Raw genomic sequence first — 19,363 nt, forward strand, 5'->3', positions numbered from 1 at the left:
ACTCTTAGTTGAAATTAAAACTCTGAAATGCCCATCACCTTGGACAATCTGCTGATCTGACATCTGAGTCCTGGGCAGAGAGATGCAAACTCAAATGCAGAGGACTCATCCTTTTGCAGCTGCTCATTTTTCAGTGATGGTGAGTGCCTGTGTGGAGCGAGCAGCAGCAGCTGAGCAGAATTCCTTTTGAGCTTTGGACAGAGTACAGTGGGACTCTCCCACCAGCCACATTCTCTTCACTTACCACTGGTTGCACAGTGGAAATACACAGGAATGGGGAAGGCTTAAGAGGTTCCCTACAGAAATTCAGACATGATGTTGGCTTTGCAGTGATGCTCTGACAGGATCTGACTCATTTTCCATTGTAATGAAATACAGAAGATTCTCCATTTGTGCATGTGACATGGTTAACATCTGTCACTTTGAGGCACGGACTGGTGCTTGTAACCTGGGGCTCTGAAACGCTCTGTGAGCATTTCACCATAATGCCCAGTGAAAACTGATGAAGCTGCATGGGAGCACTGGACTGAAGTGGGAAGGTGCTCCCCTAAGTGCCTGTTTAACTCTTGGTCTTTTTTCCTCAAAACCTGGTTCTGTAATTAAAAGTTTATGTTAATCGGCAGTAAACTAAGTCAGTTTCCTCAGTCAAAACTGCCTTGCCCATGCAATCCTAGTTCAGAAAGCATTGCAACACCACCATTACCTGGGCAAAAAAGAGCTGTTGGAAAGTAAAACAGTGGAGAGAAGTGTGTTACTTGGTAAATTATCCCTTGGGCATGGTCAGTGGTCTCATCCACAAGAGTGGATCACTTGTTCCAGCTCACACAATGGAGGGAAATGTGTAGCTTTTAGGATGTGTTATTTCCAATTATGTAGCTTTTTTAAATGAAGCATGAACTCAAAAGTGCTGTCAGACTTGCTTTATTTTACCTTTTTTTATGAAAATTGAGGTTTTGTACTTAATCTCTAGAACATGATAGAAAATATCAGAAGCATGTACCACCTGTTTTTCCTTTCATCTGGACTCATTCATTAGCTTCCTTATATGAAAAGCCCTCCAAGACATAATTAACCCTTTTGTGATATTGTGAAGCTTGAAACAATCATTAAAACTCATTAAAAGAGAGAAACTTACTTTCAAAAGCCGTTCAATATTAACATTTCTCTGATTTTTTAACTTGTGATTAGGGTAGAACACTAAGGGTATGGCCCTCACGTTTCAGTCTTTACTGGCTAGTCAAGTAATTAATGATAATTGGTTGCTTTGCATTGCACAACTGTGCTTCATGATAGAAGATCTTTTGATAAAGTAATTTTCTATAATGGAATGTTGTCTTCTGAGTATGCGGTATGTAATGATGCTGTCCTTCTTGTCCAGTAAGAAGAAAATATAATTGAAGATAAAAATACATTACCCAAAGTCTAATTTTTTTCTCCCTCTTCACACTGTAAGCTCAATAGGTATTATATTATACAACCACAGGATATTTTATAATCCAGTTTTTACTGAAGAAGAACATTTATAAGAAAATAGTTTTGATATTTAGCCTTCTGTCACAGAACTGATCATACTGGATTTTTATATGGGATATCTGTTGCTAAACTTCTAATTTTATCATAATACTATGACGAAAAGAGAACCATGAAAAGGATATGCTTTTAATTTTTGTCAGGTGTACTTGGTATCTAAAGTGAAAGTAGTTGTATTTTCTAAAATATATTACCTGGAAATGAGTACCTGTTCCTTTAAAAATTGCTTTTAAAACATGAGCTGGACTATTTCTGTTCTGAAAATGCTACTTGTTATATATTTTATAAAACATTGGATAACTAGTAGGATTTTCAGAAATTCTCAGCATCAACTTAGTTCTGCCCAGAAGAAAAGACTTAGAGCAGTCCTTAAAAATCTCCATGTAGCTGCATGATAATATTCTTATCTGCTTCCCCAGTGAAGTTAAGGTAAAATTCTTAAAATTTTACTTAAAACTACACTTAAAATTACAAACTGAGAGATATGATAAAAGTTCATGTACAGGCAGATGTGAAAGCTGTAATCTGCCAGGATTCTTCTTAATTGACGGAAAGCAAGATATGATAGAGACAAAAATTTAGAAGAAAAATGATTTAAAGGTAAAATGTATTTGGATGCATCCTTACATAGAGTAAGACAGAATTATGAATGGGAAAGCATAAAGGGAATTGAAAGCAATGTAGACATTTCAAGAAATAACAAAAGTAGTAACAATGTATTACTGATTTGTGGCTTGTTAATAAAATGCCCTAATTCTAATCAACCGTGAGATTATTTCAAATCATATTTTACAGCTCAGCTGATACAACTTCAAAATGCAAAGCTTTCTCAACTACAATGATCTGCTGTAGTGAAGTATTATTGAAAAAATACTGTGATTCTTTGTAAAGGTGTCTTTATCCTTCTTTTTAAGGTATGGGATGCTGTAGATACAGGCTGCTGTTTAAAAACCTACTCCTGTCACTCCTGTGCTGTTCGAGCTGCCCGGTGGTCATCCTGTGGAAGAAGGATCCTCAGTGGGGGCTTTGATTCCATGCTGCATTTAACAGATGTGGAAACAGGTAAAGGCCCTGAAGAGTGCATTATTCCCATTTCTTTATTGTGTACAGGTAACTTGAATCTTGCTAGCCTTATTCTTTCTTTTAAAGTATAGACAAATCTGTAGATGAAAGTTAGAATTCTTGAAGTGTGACCTTACTTAAAAAATGTATTTTGGCAATTAAGAGTAGTTGGAGAAGTTTGAGAAAACTGAAATGTCTTACAGTTCATGATCACATGTAATTTCAGCTGTCAGATACTACATAGATGAATGGAATGAAGTGAAATTATATGAAATGTGTGTTTTTATGCTCTGTCATGGTCATTCATTAAAGTGTTTGAACAGCCTGTTAAGGCTGACTTCAATAACATTTATACATATATTTAATTTAAGCATAGGCTTGAATCTCATTCTCTGGTTGAAGTTTGTACTTGAAGTTAATTAAGTGACTTTTTCTTTTTTTCTGAATAGGACCTTAATTAGGAGTATAGAAATTCTGGTATGAAACCTTGAGACTGACCTTGTGTTGCTTTGATGCATTTTTGAATTTGATTTGGGATTTGATTTGTTGTAACCTTAACAACTAATTTCCTGGATGCTGTGTCTCCTCATGTCTCCTTCACAAGCTAAAGTGCTTCTGTCAGCTGTATTCCTTCTCTCCTTAATGTATGTTACCAACATCCAGCAGCATTTGCTGGGGCTGTGCATAACAGGACATCTGTGTGTGTGTGAATGAATTACATCCAACGTGGGACCTTCTCATGGGAAGAGATGCAGTTTTACATTTCCCACTTAGTTGATTTTTAAGTGTTTAACACCTGCAAAGGTGAAGTATTTTTTGTAAGACTACAATAGAAATCCTTACAAAAATTACAAGCGGTTTTTGTCTAGGAGGATTTTCTCTTGCGTAAAAACAAGAAGTGCATTGTCTGTGAATATCTGGAAAGCAGAAGTCCTATTCAGATGAACTGGGAGAGCAGCCAAGAAAATTTTAAAATATTGTTCACATGAGAAAAAGGTTCTTTTTCATGCTGCAAGAATTTATTTTTCTTAACAATAATCGTACCAGAAGTATTTGAATTCAGTGATGGCTGGAAGAGAGCTGTTGCAGTACAGGAATGTAAAATATGTTACAGAATACTGATGTTTTGAGAATATTGAGCCTTTCTAATGAGGAAAGGAGTTTTATATACTTGATGTAGTAGTACGTGAGATTAATTTAGCAAGCCATTAATTTGTTAGACTTCTACAGCAACCTTTCTAGTCTCACATATAACTGAATCTTATTAATCCAAGTGGATTTACTTTTGTCTGTAATGCTTACAAATTCTAAATGGAAGGGCTATCTTCATAATGGGAATTGTGGCAGCTGAATAGATTTGGTGTATCTGAATCATTTTTCCCAACTCTGGGAAAAATCTCATAAAATCAAAGGAAAAAATCCAAAGATACATATTTTAAATAATATACTTTAATTTCCAGCGTCTCTTTAGTTTAACTGTCCAGTAATAGGACAGAGGTCTGGATTAAGTTGATTATAGTGATTCATTTATACTTTTCTAGGAAATGACAACAACAGAAAAATATATTTACTAGGTTTCAAGGCAGATAAGTTTATAAATGTTTCTTTCCTTACTGACTTGAGAGTTACATAGTGTTTCTAGCTACTTACTTAAATTATGTGTATGTGTAAAATGAATGCTTATATACTTGGAAATATCAGGTATTCATTACTGTCTTATTTAAAGAACCCAAAATTCCTTGTAGTTCCACTGAACTGCAGTTGTGATTGGACTTGACTTTAACACCTCATTTGGAAACGAGTAATGTGAGCAATCAGAATTTTAGTCTGATTTCCTATGTATGCAAGCCAGTTTCTGACTTCCTTCCCTGTTGTAAAGTTACTCTTCTTTTCATCCATTTCAGTCAGTTCTGTTCAGAGAGACAGGGCAAGCAGTTTGCCTCTGGAATCCAAATCAATTTGATATAAAAAGCCTCATTTCCATCTGAAAAACACTAAGGCATCTATAAGATTTTGATTTACATTAGTTCACTGAATCATTCATTCCTCCTCACTCTTCATCAGCTCTGAGATGATTTCTTCTTTGATTAACTTCAGATACATGTTAGGACTGTTCCTTCACAGGGGACTTTCATACAGTTTTTTGGACTTCAGTCCTAATTACTTTCCATTGCTAGTGTGAACTAACTGCCAGTGTGTTTAAATGTTGTAAGTGCATGCCAATGGGATTTTATAAATAATGCTCTCTTTCAGGCTCTGTGCTCTTGTATATTTTGTTCTGGTTCAACATTTTTCCAGTTGTTGCCTAAAATCTAATCTTTCTTGTCTTTGTTTTCAGTATAGGTTTTAGATATTACATTGGTGTTATAAAAATTGCTACATGTTTTTCACTAAAAGAAACTTAATGGTCTATATGGAATGACTTGAAAATTTTTAAAAAGGTTGCAAATACAGCTTACTACATGCATGGCATTGAGCTGCTGAGTTGTGAGGGGTTTTTTATTTTCTGTTGGTTTTCTGTTGGGAACATAGTTTCTGCCCTATTAAATCGAAATTGTAACCTGGCTAGTTGCTCTGGGTCTGATGAAGGCTAGTTACGATATTTCTCAAAGGAATGTGTCAGCAATTTTTTAACAAACAGCACTAGGATGAATTCTTCAGGAAATTTTCTTTCTAAGATTGGACTTTAGCTTGGGTATCCCATGTCCTAATATATTGCATCTTCTGGAGGTTGTTTTTTTTTAATCTTTATGATCTCAACAACATCAGAATAGAAGTAAACACGGAAATCTTATTAATCATGAAACAGAATTTTTATTGTTGGCAGTGAAATCCTGGTATAGGGCTAGAAGCCACCCATGAAATCTTACCCTTTAGTTTTACACCATCAAACCTCTTGCCCTTCTCACGTGTATTTAATGCAAGTTCTTATATATAAAAATTTCTAGGATACTGCAAGCTTTAAAAATGAGCTGATAGCAGTCTCAGGAAGTTCAACAAGGACATGCATTTGGATTGGAATAATTCTGTGCAACAGGCCAGGCTGATGCTAAACTGGTTAGAAAGAAACTTTGCAGAAAAATGCCTAGAGGTCATGGTGCTGAGTATGAATCAGCAATGTTCTCTTGCAGCAAGGAAGGTCAACATCATTCCAGGCCAGATTAGGAAATATTTACCTAGTATGTAGAGAAAACGATACCAGCCTCTTTTCAGAGATGTACAATGAAAGGATAAGAGGCAAAGGACAATATAAGAACATAGAAACTTGTTGGCTCAACTCAAGGGTCATCAAATACTAAACCAGGCTGTTCAGAAGAGCTGTGGAGTCTATACTTGGAGATATGCAGAACTTCAGTGGAGAGACCCTTAAGCAATCTGCTGCAGCTGGACCTAATTGGGGCAGGGTTTGGACTAGATGATCCCTGGAGGTCCAGGCCACATGATACTGTGATGAGGAACACAACAAGAGAAGAATTCAAGTTAATGAGGTACAAGGAGTTCTCTTACTGTGGTTTGAATAAGAGATAGTAGATGTTGCTGTGCAAGTCTTTTTTAAATTCAATTTTTGTAGATCATCATTTATTATCTTCAAGGGCCATCCAGTGCCTTTACACCAGGATGTGAAGATAAGACTCTCCACAAATACGGTTTTCGTAAAAGCTGTTGTATGCATTCAGTATGGGTCAGACCCAAAATATGCACAAATTTTTAAAGAATTCAAGGTTATTCATGAGTCATTCACATGGTTCTGTGATTGGTTGGAGTTTGCATCAGGCAAGTTCAGTACTGCACTGTAGAGAATCATGAATATTGGTAGATCCAAAACCAGGAGATTTACTGCCTGTTAGTGGTTAATATTTTTTTTATTGTCCAATTTTATATACATTATTTCTTTATAAAAATAAAGCCTTTTGAATGGTTTCACAAATGTGATAATAATACAGCAGTCTGAGATTCCGTGGTTTTGTTTTTCTCTAATAACACACAGTCATTGTCTATTACTGGTAGTTCAAACACTTTGTTATTTACAGAGTATTAAATAGTGCTATATTCAGAGAGGACTGAAAAAAATGCTTTTAAAACAGTTCTAGGTCAAATACATTTGACATTTAACTTCCGTTATGTCCAGGTGCAATGGAGATGCTCTACCAGCTTTGGAAGAGTAATTATATTTTTAGAATTTATTTATAACTGTTTTATTTTTGGAATGCATGTTTTATTCATCAGTAGATTTTTCATTAGTCACAAATGAATTGGTATAATAGCATAGGCAGAACATTGGCTGGGTTTTTTACTATTTGCATATTGTAGATACTTTTCATTTCTTTAATATTATGACAGAGGGAATGTTCCAAGAAATTTTGGCACATTTCCTGAGTTGCCAAAAGCTGCAGTTGTATTTTAGTTCATGGACTGAGCTTGCTTTCAAATGTAAGTTCCTCAGAATTATAATGAGAGAGTTTCTTAATGGAACATTTTGTACCTACCAAAAGAATGGTTCAAATTTTATTTTCTATGTATTTTTTCTATTCTAATTTGATAGTCCTATAAATAGAACATTACTATTTTTAATGTACTCATATTTGTTCACATAGGAGTTTTAGTTCTCTTATTTAAGTATCACCCCAGGAAAGCTGTGGCATTCCTCTGTTCCTCTTTTTCTTTCCCAGCACTATTTAGAGAGTATGTTTTAATATACAGAAAGCTTTTATATGACACTTCAGAAAAAAGACCAGTTGATTGATATTGGTTTTGTTTACATTTTTTTTTTTATTCTTTTGGGTGTATGCGGGGACCTCAGATGTGAGGTCAAAAGTTTTCCCCAGGATTCAGCAATTCTATGAAATATGTTGAACGTAGTTTAGAGATCACTCTCCAGCTAGGAGAGTGTAACAACATTTTACTTTTTATGCTTACTGGTATAAAAGAAGAGAGAAAAGTATTTATTTTGAGGATGTTTCAAAGGTTAAAAGAGAAACTGATTTAATATTTCAAACACTTTCACGTACTGTGAACTTGTGAACATGTAGGGACAAAAATTAGGAAAAACATGTAGTCAGTACAACTTTGGTTCTTGAAAAAATGATAAAGCCATTTTTAAGCACACCAAGACTGAAGAAGTAACAGACAGCATTGATTTGTTAAGAACAAATGATGTCTAATCAATCTAATGTTTTTTCTCACTGTTGTGCGTGAGAGGGACTGTGACTGTAATGAAATATTTTTCTATATATTGTCTTATGTCGTCTTCTAAACACATTGGGAAATCCAATGTGTTGCTAAGCAAGATTTCTCTTGTGTCCTTGTAAGTCTCAGGCTTCACTTTTCTTTAGAGATTAGAATAAGGAAGTAAGTGGTTTTGAGTTATGCACTTAGGTGTGTGAACCTGAAGACCACTAAGCACAGTTACAGAAGCATCTTGTGCTGAGTAACTGTGCTAATGTTCTGTGAAAAATTCAGAATGTTAAATAGCCTTTAAAACATCTGATTTCACAGCTGAGCAGTTTCACAGTGGGCTGCTGCGTAAAGGAGCAGAAACATATATTCAAGATATTTAAAATTTTTTTTCCATACTGTGTATGTTACTATTATGTTACTGGCATTGGAGAATTGAATTAAAGCCTTTAAAGAATACAAAACACACTGCAAAAGATATGGTAGATATTGTTACTGAAATGGTGAAAATTAAGGATTTAGAGAACCCTTTGACTCTTGCTTTGGAATAACAACCCCTTATAAAGGAGAATTATATGGGGTATGGGTTTTCCCTCAATTAGCCAAAAATATTTTTGAAATACCTAATTTTCTACTCTGAGTTGGTTATGCTGCCTTTAGGAACTAAAATGGAATAAATATATACACAGTAAAGGTATATACAAGCTTGCTGAGTTATAACTGTTATGGATGGGGGTTCTTCTCCTCAAGAGCCATCGTTTGCAATATATAAAATAAGGCCCCCCAAGGGTGACTATTTCATTTTATTAAACTGACTAATTGTAGAGAAGATGTGTAACTGAAAAAAATGATTTCCAGAAAGGTGGAGGAGGATCTGTAGCAAACACTGAACCTGGATTTCCCAAGCTATGGGGTAGATTCCATCCTAGTAGAATCACAGCCTGGAAAGAATAAATTCTGCTCATAGTAGTGTAACACACTAAGCAAAGTTTGTACAGAAAAAGGCTAAGAGTTGAGTTCATTGTCTCAAATTACTGAATTGCAAGAGGTAATGTGCCCTGTGTCATCTTTTGCATTGTCCTGTTTCATCTCTCAGACGGATATTTTTCCTAAATTTCTGAGTGACTTGTGAATAAATTTTAGTTCTGACAATCAGAGTGTTTCCTTTCTCTAATGCCTTTTGAGTTTGTGAACTGCTGCTGTTCAGCCTGTCTGCATTCCAGCCTTGCTCATTTTCTGTGACAGGGCAGTAGAATGGAATCCATGCACTGTTTACTCAATTTCCAAAAAGAGATGTTTGATTGAATTACACTTTGGGGAGACAATGTATCCCCAACTCCCTTTGGGGAGAGTTGTCTTTCTAAGTGTTAATTGGAGAGCCCGAGCTTTTAGGATTAGTTTAATGTGATTGTTTCTGACTTAAGTTAAAAAAATGGTTAATATCTACATCAAATCAGGTAGCTGCTTAAAATAGGAAAAAGAATGAGGTTCAAGAGTACAGAGGTGAATAAGATGCTCGGGTTGTTTGCATTAATTTTATTTGTTATTACACTGTAATGTAGAATTCACAACACTGAGATTATTGTGGTTTAATTATGTTAGTGACTGTCACTGAGAGCTTTTGGATAAATTGCAGCCTCTAGAAGACAAGGAAAGGGCAAGTTCAGTGCCCACTTCTTTCAAAGAGGGGGAGACAAAGTAGGGAATTAGAGCATTTTAGTTTCTGAAGAAAATGTCTGGCAAATGATTCAATTACTTGGAAGCAGTTGGGAATGATATTGAAAAATTGACTAATTGATAACAAATTATTATTAATAACAAATTAATAAAATTTGTATCAGTCTTTCTGTGGAAAAGGTTCTTACCTTTTCTTGTAGTTAGTAGATGAAATGCATCTTAAACTAAATACACATCTTTTTTGCCTGTGTTTACCTGACTCTCTCTTAGGCTAGAGAACAGAAGTATTTATTATAGATAATGTAGTTTTGAGAAGTCTTGTGGAGGTAAACACATAGGAAAGCCAGTGTTTGCAAAAGCTTAAATGAGGAGTTCCACTGATTTAGTTATGGATTTGTCTTATGCCATTTGGACAGCACACTTTGTGGAGAACAGTGATCACTTGGTGTGTCCTTTATAAAGCTGTGTCACAGGATTAGTACAGGTAGGCTGCATTTTTGCTAATTTCTGCCTGCAATCCCATTGAAAACCTGTTGATTATACTCCCAGAGTTTTTATTAAGTTGGGAACTAGTAAGGAACAAATTCCTTTGGGACCAAAGTGCTATTCAACTGAGTAGTGAGCCTCCATGGTGTAATTCAGTATTTTCTCAAGTGCTGTGGGTGAGAGTGAGATGCCTCTGGATGTGGCTTTTGTAAAGCACCCCCCAAATGATGCCTGCTAGAGGTGTGCATGAGAGCAATATCTTGTTGCTCCTGTAAGTGATGATTTTAATCCTTTCTTCCTTCCCTGTGGAGTCTCTTGCTTCCCCCTGTAGCTGTTGGGGTTCTGAAAGCTCCCATGGAAAGAGGTGGTCACATGGTGACTTGTGGAGAAAATCTCTGATGCCCTTAAGACTTTTTGTCCTTTTGGGGAAGGAACTCATGGACAAAATTATTTCTCTTACTGCTGACAGAGAGGCCCTTCAGATCTTGCACTGGCAATCAGTGACGACTCATTTGAAAAAAGGACAAAAATACCCTACAAATATCAGAATTCACATAGAACAACACTTATCCCTCCTTTGGGCTCTGTGTAATCTTTTTCCCTGTACTTTCCTTTGATGAGCATGTGTGATGAAGTAAAACCTTTCTCTTCTTTAAACTGAATAAATAAGTAATTTTACAAGTCTTAGCCTATTGACTGTGTAGGTTGAGTTCAGCAGCTGAGGAAAATGGAACTGATGATGAAATCAAGTAAATTTGCCCCAGAGAATGAAATAAGCATAAAAAAATTCTGTGTGATTGATTTTCAGTATTGTACACCTAACTGCAAGAGTTTACATCTGTCAGTAATGTTTTTAGCTGAAAGTATTTTTAGTATTTTAAAAAAGTCTTTTTTAAGATAACACTCAATTGCATAAAATGTAAATTAAAGAATATTTTAAGAAGCTTTTATCATAGTATTTTAAAGGATTTTTTTGTTTTATTTCTGCACTACCTCCTTCACTGTTGCTTACAGCAGTAACTTTATTTAATGTAGATCTTTGTATGATATATGTAGAATATAAATCACAGTTGTTATTGTGAAAGCGAGCAGATATATTTATCTTGGTCCATACCACTGTTCCAAAAATTTTATTTCCGTGAATGTACAGTAATATCATGAATTTATTAGGATGAAAGGAAGCAGCAAACTATGGAAAATTCTTATAAATTAACCTAGCTGAATTCTGTTGTGTTCAAAAGTGCAGACAATCCAATTGATAGTAACCACAGGATCCTGTGGAGATTAATGTACACAATTAAATGTTGGCAGCAGTGTGTTCATGGGAACAGCTATTGCCTTCATATAGTGGTTTGCAAATTATTTCCTACTTTCAAGATGAAGTTTCACTCCTACCTCCACAGAAAGTTAAGTAAACAACTCAAGAGTTGTCATGTAGATTGGGATGTGGTATTTCTGTACAGGCAATATTTTGTTCTAATTATTTTTGTCACACTGAAAAAAAAAAAAAGACTGTGGCTTCTCTGCAGGGAAACATTCAGCCTTTAGATTTAAAGTTTTCTTCCTTTGTGTGTTGTCTGAACTGTGACCTCGGTGGAGCTCCTCTCCTTGGTGTGGGAACCACTTGTTTCCTTTCAGTAGGAAGCATTCAGTGGTGCAGAGGGCCAAGAGCAGGAGCTGTTTCAAGTGGATAGAAATTAGTGAGTTGTCTTGTATTTTCATTAAATTAGACTAGTCCCAGATATCTGAAATGTGTTATTGTAAGCATGTTCACTTTTAGCAACCTTGATATTTTTGAAACTAAGTTGAAATTAATAACATATTCCATTTTCTGCTCAAATTTTAATCTCTGCTTGTCACTTGATTTTAGGGAAGCAGATATTTAGCAGCAAAACAGAATTTAGGATCAGTGCACTCAAGTTCCACCCTACAGAGTCAAATGTTTTCATTTGTGGAGGGTTCAGCCCAGAAGTTAAAGCATGGGATTTAAGGACTTCTAAGGTAAAGAAAATATTTTTTCTGTTTCTCTTTCAGAGTGTTTCCTAGGTTGTGTGTGCTGTCTGTTACCAAGGTGCTAGATGTACTTAGTGGTCTTTCATTGAAATGTTATTCTGAAGTCTTTTGCATTTGTGACTGTGTTCCTATTTGTTGATACAAACCTCTGTAATGTGTTTGAAGTGCTGAGGAACATTGAATAGGAAAATATTAATTTTTTAAAAAATTTTCTGTAGCTATAAGTAACATCTAGTTGAATTAAACAAAGCCAATAGCTCCTTTAAGGATTGTGAAAAGCAAGGAAGCAGTACAGCTAATTTGCTCTTCAGGCTCTTACATGTGGATCAGGATGTGTATGCCTGTACCTTTTGTATAGAAGCCTGGAGAAATTTTTACATTCACGAAGGGCCACAGAGGTGTGAAATGTCCCCGCTTTTATTTTATCATGAACCACGAAGAACAATTTGCTCCCAGCTGCCATTCAGAGCTCAGGTAAGACCAGAGCTGTACTCTGCCCGCGAAGTGTAAGGTAAGCAACATGCACAGAACAGCTCAGAGAGAGGCAGAGTAGTGAGTTGTTCTTTGAATTCCTCTGTGGGTAGATCCTACTCATCATAGTTTGCCATCTGTCTGCTCTTGAGGATGGCAGAAGGGACCTGAAAAAGATAAGATAGCAGAGCCACACCTTGTCTCTGTCTGTGATGTACTAAGAATAATAGGTGAGAGATGGAGGGTGATGCATTTCAGGTATGAGGGCTTTAACAGGAGAGCTCTGAAATCATTGTGGGAGTTGCTCTGTTGAGGAAACAGAGTATTCTTGTGCAATTAATAATCAAGTTCCTGTGCTGCAGTTGCATTTGTCACTGATGTTTGAGGAAAGAATTTAATTGTGTAGGATCTCTACCACACGAGTAAGTTCTTAAAAGAAAAACGTTAGTAAATACATATTGAGACAGCCACATCTGAGACTACTCTGAAAATAAAATTACTGTGAGTTTCAAAGTTACAGTGTTCGTATGAAAACCTTTGTAAAATGGATCCATCATACTTGTATGATGGCTGGTTTTCCTTCATAGGGATGTGAAGAGATTCTCAAGGCACAGGTCTGTGAGGGAAGATGATTCTAGTTTTAAATTGCAAAATATAAGTGCATTAAAAAAATACCCATGTAAGTTTTGAAAAAGGAAATTCGATTTTAATTATTTTAACTGTTCCCCCTGGCAGGGAACTGAAGAAGAAAGACTAATAGAAGTCTTTTCTCCTGAAGAGCAGGATCAATTGTTTCATAGAAAATGAAATGACATAGAGAATATAGATTTTCTTTCTTGACATTCTCATAACAGTAGAACTTAATTGTGGGAAGGAGGTGCAGTCTGTAATTGAATACTTCAGAGTGCTTTTTAACATAGAGAACCCATTATTTGTCATGGTATGCTGAACTGCCTTTAAGAGGTGCTTCAGGAACTAAATAGGTGACATCTTTTTAAGGCTTAAATGTTGTTGATTGTTATGTCAAATTTGAGGTCTTTGACTGTAGTCCATGAGAAGATGGCAGATGTAGGTGACAAAACATTCTCTCAGAGATTTTCTGACTTGGTCCAATAATCTTTTCTGGAAATGATACTGTAGTTATACAAAGTCAAGAGATAATCTGGCTCTTACAAAGCCAGAGACATTATTTTACCCCATGTCATTTTGTTGTGATGGATTTTGTGCCTATGCATATCTTTGAGCAACTGCCTCTAAGAATCTGTGAAGATGATTTTGCTATAGATTTGAAATCAGTTGTGATTGATGAGCATAGTCACGCCAAAACTGGCAATGCCTCCAGCTTGTGTGTGTCTAGAGTGCCCAGTCTTTCCAGATGGAAAATGGTAACTGATTCTGTTCTGTGGTAACAAATGGCTGAGGTCACATGTTGCAAAAATGTGCCTGTCTGGACGGTGCTCATGTTGTGTATGGCTGTGGAGGAATATGTTAGAAATTCTTCACAGGTGGTAGTACACAATCTCAAATATTGATAATGAAGAAGGCACTTCAGTTTCAAGGAAATAGAAGATTCGTTTACAATGGATATTTACAATCCAAGTGCTTGAATAATTTTTTTTTCAGCAATTTTGATACCAGTAATTCTTATGACAAGATCTGAAGACTATGCAAAATTGCCATTGGCTCAAGTAGAGCTAAGGGTCTAGAGAAGAGATGTTAGTGCATGTGCTAGGTAAATTAGTTCTGAGTTGACTCCTGAGTCTGCTGCTCTCCTGTTGTCAGTATCTCTGCCAATCTGCAGTATTTTTATCTTTGAACAGTGTTATAGTGTCACCAAGACAAATGGCTTGAAAAATGCTGTTCTTGGCCCTTTTTTACCCCTTGTGAATCGTCAGAGTTTCAATAGTGCTTTCCCTTGGCACAGGACAAGGTGTCAAACAGTATTGTATTCCAAGCAATGATGACCATAAATGTGTTTGTCTCTTAAAGCAGCTCCTTCCATTTAGGTTTTAAATTCTGATGCTGCCTCACTTTGACCACAGCTAAACTGTCAATTGATATTTCTGACAAACCTGATTGCAGTTCAGACCTGCATGAACCTAGATCCAGAAAGCAATTCCTTGTGATGAGGAGCAGGCATGGAACAGCACCTGGTGCTTAACCTGGACAGAGGCTGCGAAGCACCACAAGCATCCCAGGCTGTGACTGCCAAACATTGCCAGCCACCTCTGCCTGATGTTCTGCAGAGGGTGCCTCCTGCAGAAATACGTACATCTCTGTGGAATGGAGTTTGCTGTTTGGCTGTCTTGGAAAGTCTTCTCAGTGAAACTGTTCCTGAAAAGTGGTGAGAGAGAGGAAGCAATTCCTTCACCAATGAACAGTGTTGCTGCAGCAGGGGCAAGGCAAATAGAGAGTGTAGCACACACTTTACATGAGGCAGTAATTAGGAACAGACAAACGTTCCTGAGGTGGAGGTTAGTCTCACCTGTGCATCATTACTGCAAAATATTGTAGTTACATTTCAAACTCTCAGGCGTAGAAGGAAATGTTGGTTATGCAGGAATTATCAGAGTCATCAGTGTGTCATGTCTGCCACTTCCTAGTTTGAAGGATTTCAATGGATTCTTCAGGTATTCCTGCTTTCAGTTTATGTTGTTATCTTTATTCACACATCTTTTCCATCTTACACAGTTATAGCCATAGTTAAAACTGGATAGTATCCTAACCAATATTGTGAAATGTATCCTGTTCTAATAAGTGCAATTTTCTCTTAACTGAAATAGATGTCTGAGGCCTCATGCCACTTTTGTTTCAATTTTGACACAAACAACCTTTCTATCTTTCAAGTCCTTTCATCCTAATTCATTACAAGATTTTCCTGTTTTGTCTGTTCTTTCAAGTGTGTTAACTTGTCATTCATCTTGGAATGATGTGTGGGTGAACTAATGATTCTTTTTGTTCCTATCATCATACTCCTGATAGCCTTTTCAGGCTTGTAGCATGTTTTGTCAATTGAGAGAGCACCCTAAATCAGGCTTCTGAATCTTGTTATTCATTGCACATTGAAAACTCAATTTCAGCCTTTGCTGGTAATTCAATTTCAGGGGTCATTCTTTAGGATATACTCTTGTGTTTTAACAAGCTATTCTCTTGCACAACTTAAAATTAACTGTGAGGCAAAATGATAATTTTATCAGGAAATAAGGAGATTTTTCATGGAAATTCAGAGCAAAATACTAAGCATAACAGAGAGAGAGTGAGAAATTGCAAAACTGTTGTCCAATTACACATACATGCAGTGGTTTAAATGAGCTGCTTTATGGCAGTGTGCCACATTGATGCTTTCTGCTGATGGAAAATGACATAGAATAGCTCATAGTGGTATTTTTTAAAATTAGTACTTCTGACCTGGACCATGAATGTATGAGCATTAATTACTAATATTTATTCGTGATTTGAATGTGGTACAAAAAATGGACTTGAACATCTCAGAGAAAATGTATCAAGTAGATTTGAGGCAGCCTCTCAGCTACTAAAACACTGAAAAATTTTAGGGGAGCTAATAGCATCCCTGCTGTACACAATGCAAACCTTGCTGACGTGTATAAATGAGTCTTTTCAATTCAGTTTGGCAGTTCACTCATGGTGCAAGGGAAGTGAGCGAGTGGCTGTGTGGTACTTAGTTGCTGGCTGGGTTTAAACCACGACAGAAATGTGCAGTAGGTCATTAATCAGAGAGGCAGACATAAAAAAAAAAGGGGGGAATGTTGAAAGATTCTTCTTGCTATGCCTGTTCTGTTGAGCAAATAGGCAAAATAGTTTCAAATGTAGCATTGGGTATTAAGGAGGACAAAGAATGAAAGAACAATAAGGGAATTTAAATCTTTAAGATAAAGCTAAGCAACATCAGAGAAATGAATGGATGGCACAGCTTGTTAACTGCTCAGTGAAATGTAAAGTATACAGGCATCTCAAAATTACAGACACAAGTAATCAAAGCCTGAAAAAAAAAAAAAAGAGGCAGCTGAATAGCCTGTGGAGATATATTATGATGGTATTTCTTTCTGTTTGTGTTAAACCCAGTTTTGTCTCTCTTGTAAAGAGATTATTCTGGAGATTTTATATTACTGTATACAGATTGATTAAATTTATGAAAAATTTGGAGAATGTTTATAGAGATTTTATGAAAAGACCAGAAAATATGGAAGAGAGCTGCTGTGTTAAAAAAACCCAAAAAACCAATGTGCAGTGTTGATCAAGGAGGGAGCATCATATTGAACAGCCCCCATGGGATCTTTGGACCTCAGAGCTGAACCTAGATAAACCCTGTAAAACCCTGTAAAAAGAAATGTGCAATAACTCCAAGACCTTAAAGTCGTTATGTATTTTAAAAGTATTTCTTTTCTTAAGATGTTCAGCACAAGCCAGCACAGTCACCCTTCATTTTGGCTGATCTACATTAACTTTTCAGACAGGATACAATATATATTCCAACTACTTATTCTACTTGAAATTTTAGTATTCCTTGAAATACCAAAGAGAACAAAAGGTTGAGACTTGTATCCTTTAACCCAGCAATAAGTACCTTATTGTGTTCATTAAAGTAAATATGACTACTGATTTTTTTTCTTTTTGATTTAGGTTTCCAAGCTTACACAGATGTATTATCAGAGAAAGATTACAACTGTAGCTGTCTGTAACTGATAATACTTTTAAAGGAGATGAAGTTCATTATATGGTGAATGGTCAAACTGCAATGAAACAATGTATTTATGTGTGTCAGCAAGCTTTGGGTAGTGTAGAGCAGGAATGCTCTTGGCTCTGGTGAAAGGAGGTACAGCAGTCAAAGCTTACATCTGAATGTACTTGTTTCATTATCCATTTAATTATTTTTTGCATATTTTACCTTTTATTTATATTCTGCTTTGATGAAACGTAATGTTTTGTAAGCATTCAGGAACTGGTTCTTTATTGTGTCAATGTAAAAATGTGAGGGGCTTTAGAAGGAGAGATCACTAACAACATTTTTTGGACTCTATTAAAATGGAGGAATAATTTACTCAGCTGTTGGATATAATATCTTTTTTATCTCTTGTCTGTTGATGTTCACATGTCCAGTGTCAGAAGCTAGTGATGTTTGTTGAGTCTTTGGCAAGAGCTATTTGTGATCACTGTCAGAACAGCAAGTCCTGATGAAACACCACGCAGTAAACTGGAGAGGGAATAAGAGGAAGGTGACAGGGCTGTCATTATTTGCATAAAGCATTATTTAAAGCTCTTAGACCTCCATAAATGCAAATCCACTGGTTATGATAAACAAGGAGGGAAAAAGAGGAAGGGCATCAGGTAGAGGAGACCCAGTAAAATATGACTGGACATCTAAAGAACACACTTTGAAGAAAAGATTAGCTACAGATACAGAAATAAAAGCCATTTAAACAATTATGTTATTTAAGGGAAGATTGATTGTGTGAAGTTTACTTGATGTCACTTTATGATGTTGGACTTTGATAGAGCAATAAGAGAAGCTGGGGAAGAAAGGAATTAACCTAGGTACTGTATAATGAGATAACTGACTAAAAGAGATGTCCCAAGAAAGGAAACTGGCTGGGAGGAATTTAGTGAAGTGCTTCAGGCATGACACTAAATGGAGACAAAATTTGTTATTTTTGGAAAATGTTTGTTAAAAAAAGTCTTGTGCTAGCACAATGAATTAAAAACTGATAGAATATTATGCAGGAAAAATAGCAACAACTTACTTGAAATTGAAAGAATCAAAGAAATAGAAGGGTTCAGCCATTTGGGATTAATAACAAAATTTTGTCACAGAAAGTTTGAAAAAAGATTAGTATAAAGTCAAGTCAAATTGAAGGAAAACATAGATTTGAAGATTTACACAGAATTAACCATTTTCAAAATTGAGATCTTATAAGATATAGAACAAATTAACTAGACAAAAATGGTGGAAGCTCCTATTTCAAGGTCTTAAAATAAATGTTGAGGTAAAATGAACTGTAAAATTTTTATTAACAACAGAGTTCAAGGCAGAGGAATAACAGGGTTTGTTTTCCTCCCCCCATCTTTGCTTATTACTCTGAACATTACTTAGCTACAAAATTACAACTATCATCTACAACTTTATGCTTAAAAAGAAAAAAACTAGGGATACTTTTTATGTTGGTGAGCTATTTCTCCATACTTGAGTTTATAAAGAAATAAGCCCAAGCTGTTAAAGCACAGTTAAAAAAATTTAATAGGTGCAAATGCACTGCATTTGTTTCCTTGGAAACATTCTGTTGCAGTTTCTTTCAGATGAGATGCAGTCATTTTAAGTAGCATGTATTTAGGAGACCCTAATGAATTTGTCTCTGGATAGCATATAAATATGAAAAAAGGCTGTAGAAACTGGTGGAGCTACTTGCACTTCTGGTTTCTATAGAAACAGCCAATATATTGTCATGTACTGGTGGTATTAGGAAGAACAACGTAATTAAAATAAGATGATTTATGCAGTGCTTTAGAAAACTCAAGTTATTCTTCTCAGAGAAATCCTTCCTGAATCCATGGACAAAAGTTCAAAGAAATATGCTGGGGGTGTATTTGCACTTGCATAATGGCACTTGATTTGGAATGTTAACAGAGGTCTTTTCTGAGTGTGAAGGCACGTGTTCTGTGTCTGTGGCACAGAGGTGAGCAGTCTGCTGTGGTTATTTGGGAGCCTCAGAAGGTGGCACTGCAGATGAAAATCCCACACCTGCCAGTGGACAATCACTCCTGTGCTCCCAGAGGGTCTGAAATGAGCCAGGAATGAAACACTCCTTCTTTTGGAGTGAAGCTGTCAGGGAATGGCTGTTCGAGTTTCAGCCCATTTCTGGACATGTTTTACACCCCCAGTAGTGACCAATACGCTTCTGAAGAAGAACAGTAAAGCACAGCACACATCTTTATC

General features: G+C 36.1%; 1 protein-coding gene across 2 annotated transcripts in view; it reads left to right on the forward strand.

Moving 5' to 3' along the window:
- Nucleotides 1-19,363, forward strand: part of WDR25 (WD repeat domain 25) — a 60,807-nt gene that overhangs the window by 31,203 nt on the left and 10,241 nt on the right. The window contains exons 3-4 of one of the 2 annotated variants that reach the window (XM_063399372.1): nucleotides 2,445-2,640; nucleotides 11,801-11,931. In XM_063399372.1, the coding sequence (XP_063255442.1) occupies nucleotides 2,445-2,640; nucleotides 11,801-11,931 (327 nt within the window). The remainder of the gene's footprint in view (nucleotides 1-2,444; nucleotides 2,641-11,800; nucleotides 11,932-19,363) is intronic. The other variant, XM_063399373.1, reaches the window with a different exon arrangement.

Source organism: Prinia subflava, chromosome 5 (genome assembly GCF_021018805.1).
Source record: "Prinia subflava isolate CZ2003 ecotype Zambia chromosome 5, Cam_Psub_1.2, whole genome shotgun sequence".
NCBI lineage: Eukaryota > Metazoa > Chordata > Aves > Passeriformes > Cisticolidae > Prinia > Prinia subflava.